The sequence below is a fragment of the Condylura cristata genome, unplaced genomic scaffold (assembly GCF_000260355.1).
Source record: "Condylura cristata isolate star-nosed mole 26May11 unplaced genomic scaffold, ConCri1.0 scaffold00003, whole genome shotgun sequence".
Taxonomy (NCBI): domain Eukaryota; kingdom Metazoa; phylum Chordata; class Mammalia; order Eulipotyphla; family Talpidae; genus Condylura; species Condylura cristata.
The window spans coordinates 51,220,168-51,227,318 of NW_004567104.1; the positions used below are offsets into that span (position 1 = coordinate 51,220,168).

Here is a 7,151-nt window from a genome sequence, read left to right on the forward strand (position 1 = left end):
CCTCCGGGGCAGGCGGGAATCGAACTCATGTGGAAGTGGCTCAAGCTTCTCAGTGCTGTGCTTTAACCCGCTGCGCCACCAGGGAGGGCCAAGTTTGTTATATTTTTGTTAATTACTAGTTACTGAACATTACACTTAAAATTTGTTGTTTTGGGTATTCAGATAAATAGAAATTGCCTTTGTAGCTCATTTATACTTCTAGACTATGTGTTTAAATGTTGTTATTTGATGTCATAGGGGTTGTCTTTCACTAAGGATCTATTGTTGATTATCTCATACTAAAGTCAGAATATTCTTTGTGTTGGATTGAACATTTAAGAGACATTAGATTTATGTTATCTTTTATTCCAGATGTGGATGAATGCTCAGAGAACATATGTGCTCAACTTTGTGTGAATTACCCTGGAGGTTACTCTTGTTTTTGTGATGGGAGGAAAGGATTCAAACTTGCCCAAGATCAGAAGAGTTGTGAGGTAACATTTTGCAATGTTAAAGTTCCCATCTTATTCCTAACATGAGAGATTCAGGTACTTATTTCCACAAAGCTGAGGTAATTCAAGAAATTACAGATGTTCTCTAATAATTGCTATAGATCTCAGCAGGCTCTGAGTCACATGCTATTTACTCATCATGCTTGTGAAGTTTAGGGGTAATTTATGACTAGGTAAATAATAAAAGAATTCAAGTAGAGTTTGTGGGGGATGGTGGAGAATGGTCATCTGTACCACCTGTATACCTACCACAGGTGAAGTATGTATTTATTTAAGATACTAAGAAAAACTGAGATGTATATATCTCTTTGTGAGGAAAAAAATCGCCTGTAAATTTTTAGTGCCAATATTTTCCAGTGTCTACTTTACTTATTCTACTCTGACAAATTTGATCATACTTTAGGCATGTTAATACTTGCAGGAGTGCCCAGAAAATCTCAGGTGGAAACAATTTAGTCAGAATAAGACAGTGGGGTTTATGTTACAGTGGGGTTTATGTTACTCAGAAGAGGTTGTTTTGGTTCTCTGTCTCCCAAACTTGCATTTAATTGCTCAAATTTAATTAATAATTGACACAGAAATTATATATATGGGGAGGTTCTAGCTTTACTGACACTGAAATAAATTTGTCAACATCAGAAACTGTTTTTTTCTCCCTAATTAAGGACCACATATTTGAGATCCTTAGTCCAATTCTAGCATCTCTTACTTTTCACAAGTGAAGGTGAAAATTTTATGTATTATGAAGTAGTTAAATAATCCACTTAGGTGATTTAAATGTGTTTATATAAAAACTCTGCAGGTATGACTAAGACAAAACTATGTATATTCAAAAATGTAACTTTCTACATTATGCTACCCAACTTGGTAAAAGAAAGTAATATAACTGAGGGCATATATAGTAACCTTGATAGTACCTAATTGTGTCTATATGATACTGCCTGAAGATGCCTGATCTTGGAAGCTAAGAAGGGTCTGGTTTGGTTAGTACTTGGATGGGAGATAGAACTTAGTTGAGATACTGTGCTGTGAGAATATTTATTTTATAATTTAGTCTCATTATTTATGTATTTGTTGTAGTTACACACCATCAACTACACTGGAATAAATCTACTGACATTTCAAAAGGAAATGAGATGTTATTTCTGGACCTTGATTTAATACATTATATATTGCACACCCCGCTCCCAGCACCTCTATCTGCTTAAGAATCTAATTTTTAAAAGCTTCCCATTGTGCTTGATTTTACTTTTAGAAAAAAACTTCACGTGAAACTGAATGATTCTCAATCACTTTTGTGAAAGTTCCTGGAGACTTAAATGATATCTTAATCTTATATGCATCCCATCCAGTTTTTCCAGCATTTCCTTTACTATCTAGATATAGAATTTTGCTCAGAAAATTTCAGCTCAATTAAGTGAATGAGTAAATGATTGAGGTGCTATTCATTGGCGCATTAATTCCCCACCTATTTCTGACTCCAAACATAGATTATTTCATTTATAACTCTTGGAAATGTTGTAACTACAGTTATTTAATGTTGTTATTAAGAGGAAAAGTTTGTGTTTTGGACTGAGATGTACAAAAGCAATAATAAAGACAAAGATCTAAAAACACCTACATGAAGCAGGACTTTAAAACACACATGTTCGTGATAGGCTACGTGGAAGTAAAATATGCTACTTTATTAGTATCAAAAGTGTTCATGATTTGTTGTGTATCATAGAGGATACATTTGACAGAAACACTAGGAATAAGACAAAGATAAATAACCTGGCACAAACAGTAAGAAGGAACCTATGCATTTTGTTTGTTTTGTTCCCTTTCTTCCAGGCTGTTCCAGTGTGCCTTCCCTTGAACCTGGACAAAAATTATGAATTACTGTATTTGGCTGAGCAATTTATAGGGGTTGTTTTATACTTAAAATTTCGTTTGCCAGAAGTCACCAGGTGAGGTACTAATGCCAATGATAAATTCTAGAAATAAGCAGATAAGGAGGGAAGGAAACTGGAATGTAAAAAATTGTATTATTAATCAGATAATTTAGGTATACTACCATTGAGATGATTTGGGGAACCCTGAAGTTAATTTTTTTATATATATGTAATTTTAAGCTAGAAACATTATGGATCACTCTATATTGACCCTCTCAATGATTATTTTACCTTATACCTTCCTTTGCCTTTTCTACTGAATGAAATAAAAGGTTAAAAAGTAGACTTAATTTTTTTGTGGAATTCAGTTTATATGCACTACAAAATGTCACTCTTTATTATTCTTTATATATATTATACATATTACTTTATACATATAAGTAATGACAAGATACAGAGTAGTGCTTTTAGAATGTAGTTATGTTCATAATCATTAAGAAAAATAAGTAATATCTTAAGAACTATGTCACATGACTTTTAATGGACTCTGAATACTTTATCTACTATTCTTATAGTCTGATTTTGGGAGGTAGAAGCTGCTTATATTTTTGTATCATTTTTGTACTTTCACTATCTAATTTTTTCAGAGCTATACATTGTTGGAATTAGAAAAAAGAAACAAACTGAATTTTGTTGAATAATGGAAAATTAGCTTATTGGACCCTGATGTAACTTCCTAATTTTAAAATATTGAGTAAATAATCATATATACTTGGAATTTATTCAGAATGTGATTATTTATTAAACAATTCTATTAAGTTCAGAGAAATTAAGGGACACTGCTATTTGTTCTAAGATTCACTGATACAACTGTGCACCTTTGATATTCCTCCCCTTGTCGCAACCTGTTTTTCCTCTTTAAAATGTCAGAGCAAATAATGTCTTCTATTTCTTCTATGTAGTATGGAGACAGCCCAATTTTGCAATGAGAATAATGACAATGAGAGAGATAAAAGTTAATTATGCCATTTCTTTAGACACCTTCAAGGGTATTCAAGCTTACTGACATGCCACAATACCTTATACTCTATACTCAAACACAGGATCAGATTGTCCAAACAACTATTATTGTCATGTTTAGTGCTTACTTGTCCCCTCACTGGCAGCAGCGCTAGAAGCAGCACAGGTTAGGGAAAGATGACCCAATGTCCATATGAAGCAGTGAGAAGCCCAGAGGGACTACACCTGAAGTAAGTGCAACCCCTATTCACAGACTGTCTCCTATTTATTAGCATCGTGCACAGAGGAGGCGCAAATACAGAGGGAGCGTTCATGCATGCGGATGCTTAACCGGGATGTAAACTAGGGTGGAGTGACCAGGGCCTTTTGCCTGGGGGGCTCCATTGTTCCTGCCAGTCTATTATCTCTATTCTCAGATCTGCCTGCTGTTTTCAGTATAGTAAAGTCCTCATTTCAGGACTTTTGCCCTTGGTGAGGCCTCCTACCTGCCAAGCAGGACCTCTGGGCACCAAGACAATATCCTCCAGAACAAGCAGGGCGTGGGGACCCCACACTTACTTTGTTTCAAACTTTTTATGGAAGTCTATAAAATATTCTTAGAAGTGTACATATGCCTTAAATAGCCTGGTTAGTGAATTTTGGAAATTGTCCCATGTGTAAACCTGCAAGAACAGATAGCTCTTTTATTTTCAAGTCTTTCACCTCTGTTTATGATCAAAAATACCTTACTGAAATTTAGCAAATTTGGTTTTCACTCTATCAAACTTCTAAAAGGCATGAATTGTTCCCCTATGTAATAAATCAATCTGCTGATGTATTCCAGAAAAAAATATGTAGAATGTGGCTCTTTGAATTATTGTTTTAGCTGGATTTTACAAAGAAAAGGAAATTATCCATAATAAGAACAACTGGAAGGTTCTGAGAATATACAGATTCATGTTTCAGTAAAATAATACATGTTTATATCAGCAGAATATGAAGATAAAGAGTGAGGTTATAAGTCCTTATTCCAAGAAAAATAGTTCTATTTTTATATCATCTGAGTTCAGGAAATTCCCTTTATACTTTGTTAGCTGCCCAACATACTTTACTCCACATTTACCTCTTTTAATATTTCCTTTGCCTGAAAACTGAAAGGTTTTATGCTATCAATTTTTCCACTAAGGTGAATCTGTACCCCATGGCAAATGATTTCTATATTACTATTAAATATAAGATTAAAGGTTTGGAGTTCATTTTTGCTTGATTTACAATTATCTGAACTCCTGATATATATTCTTTTAATTACTTTTATTTTCACTTAACTCAGTTGACTAAAAGTTGTATAACTGTGTTTCCTATTTCCTGTTTGTCTTTTACCAATTATTTTGGTTTGCTGGTCTCTTATAACTTTAACAATGATTCTCAAGAAAGAACTGAATCAATACATGTCATTTTTCAGCATGTTAATTTCCTCCCCTGTAATAGCTACATGTATGTCCAGAGTATTAATAAGAACAGGTTTTGCCAGAACTCAGGTATGCCCACGTACATGACTAGACTAATCTTTTAAGCTCTCCTTCCATACACTCAGTGATTTATGCAACTAAAGTTCACATATACATTTTAATGTTTTTGACTTTGTCTTCCTTACCACACTTGAAAGCTTAATTATGTTTGCAATCATCCAGATGTTATCTTGTATATCTTTGTGAGTGATTCCTTCCTGACGTATATGAAATCATAGAGAAAATATGCTTTGTGAGGGTAAATCAGTCATGAAATTGTAACATCTTTTACTAATCATATATGGATACAGAAAACAAATCCTAATGTCAGATTAAATAGGATATAAAAGACTCCAGGAGAGATACAATATGCCGGATACTTGTGTGTGCATATATATATATATAATTCCAGCATTTGAAAACATGCCATCATAATGAATTAAAAAAAAAAAAAGTCACCAAGGCATCTGTTCATGGGGGGAAAAAATTCCAAGAATAAATATAAAAGTAAAATATCTTGATTTTAAACACACATGGAGCCAGAGACTATTAGTCTAATTCTGCTCTTCTCCTTCATTAATTTTGGGGAAAGATATACATAGTTGACATCGGACATATACTATCAGGCAGTACAAGAGAAAAAGAATAACACATTGAGTCATTGTGTTTCTCACTATTAAGGATCTCTCTTTGTTGTTTAGATTTTCAGCCGAATTTGACTTTCGGACATATGATTCAGAAGGTGTTATCCTGTACACAGAGTCTCTGGATCATTCAGCTTGGTTCCTGATTGCTCTTCGTGATGGAAAGCTTGAGATTCAATTTAAGAATGAATATACAACTAAAATCACAACCGGGGGCAAAATTATTAATAATGGTCTATGGAATATAGTAAGTTGTGCAGCTTTCATAAAGAATCTTCCTATTTTTACACAGTTTGTGGGAAAATCATAGAGAAATTACTTTTATAGTAATACCAAAATAAGGTGGATTTGGGTATATCTGATTTTATGCAAAATATGCTTCACAATGTAAATTCCTTGAAAGCCTGAGAATGATATGATCACTTAAGTATTAGAATTTCCCATAGCTGAAGAGATTCAGTTATTTGCTTGCATTTCTTTGTGCTTAATTTTTAATTTTATTTATTTTTTAAAGATCTATTTATTTATGCATACAGAACTGGGGTACAGGCCAGAGAGTACAGGGGAGGTGAGAGGATTCATCAGAGACAGAGTGGGGAGCAGAACAGGCAGATTGATGAAGTTCACTGCTGAGGGGAGCAGTGGGTGAGACAGGAGAAGTCTGCTGCACCATGTGAGTCACCTCCCTGGCTGGGGACCGAACTTGTGCTGCTAGCTTTCTAGTGCTGCACTTTTAAACTGTTGTGCCAGTTGAGGGCCCCCTTAATTTTTTAAACCTATTTTTGGGTGAATGGTACCTTCTCTTCTGTAGATCAGGGATTGTGAGTCCGCTGATTGTGTGTGCAACATACTGTATGGCAGGATGTCTAGCATCTTGTAGCATGTGCAAGATTTCCTATTCATTGTGACAACTGAACGTGTCCCCACCCTTACATTTTCCAAGTGCCTTAGAGTGGGGCAGTGGAGTCCCCAGTTAGAAATTCCTGCATGTCAAGAGGGAAAACTGAGCTCTGGGATTTATTACAGAGATTGAGAAGATGAGAAAGCATCTGATGCAGTAGACTAAGAAAAGGGGTAAGAATATAAAGGGGAAGCAAGTCTGGTTAAGATGCTGGTTAAGATGCTTAACGTAGACACGTTAAGACTGTCTTTCAGAGAGAAGAATCTTTAGAAAATGACTTAATAATGTAAAATTTACCAAATGTATATTACTTTATATGATACGTTGTTATCTTTTTATAGTGGTTCTTTAATAGTGGTACCTATTGTTTGGCTTCTATTATTGAATAGTAAAATAAGAGTTTGTGTTTCAGTGTTTCAGTTGTTCATGAAGAAACTGCAACAATAGTTCTTTTAAATGCCTGTAGTGGGAGAAATTTTAGTTTTTATTTACTGGTTTTTTTAATCACTTCCAGGCTTTAAAAAAAAAAAAAAAGTACTTTCAAAGACCAATTTAATTTTATGCGTTATTTTTTCCAATGACATCAATTAGTTTTGGATTTTGAAATAAAATATGATATGTGGCCCTCCTTGGTGGCGCAGCGGGTAAAAGCACAGCACTGAGAAACTAAAGCCACTTCCACATGAGTTCAATCCCCGCCTGCCCCGGAGGTGACCACATGGCATGGCAGACCT

General features: G+C 34.6%; 1 protein-coding gene across 2 annotated transcripts in view; it reads left to right on the plus strand.

The window, feature by feature from the left end:
* The window catches only part of PROS1 (protein S (alpha)), a 52,122-nt gene that overhangs the window by 31,299 nt on the left and 13,672 nt on the right, over positions 1-7,151 (plus strand). For both annotated transcript variants that reach the window (XM_004675484.2, XM_012729585.1), the window contains 3 exons: positions 352-473; positions 2,325-2,440; positions 5,574-5,763. In XM_004675484.2, coding sequence (XP_004675541.1) covers positions 352-473; positions 2,325-2,440; positions 5,574-5,763 — 428 coding nt within the window. The remainder of the gene's footprint in view (positions 1-351; positions 474-2,324; positions 2,441-5,573; positions 5,764-7,151) is intronic.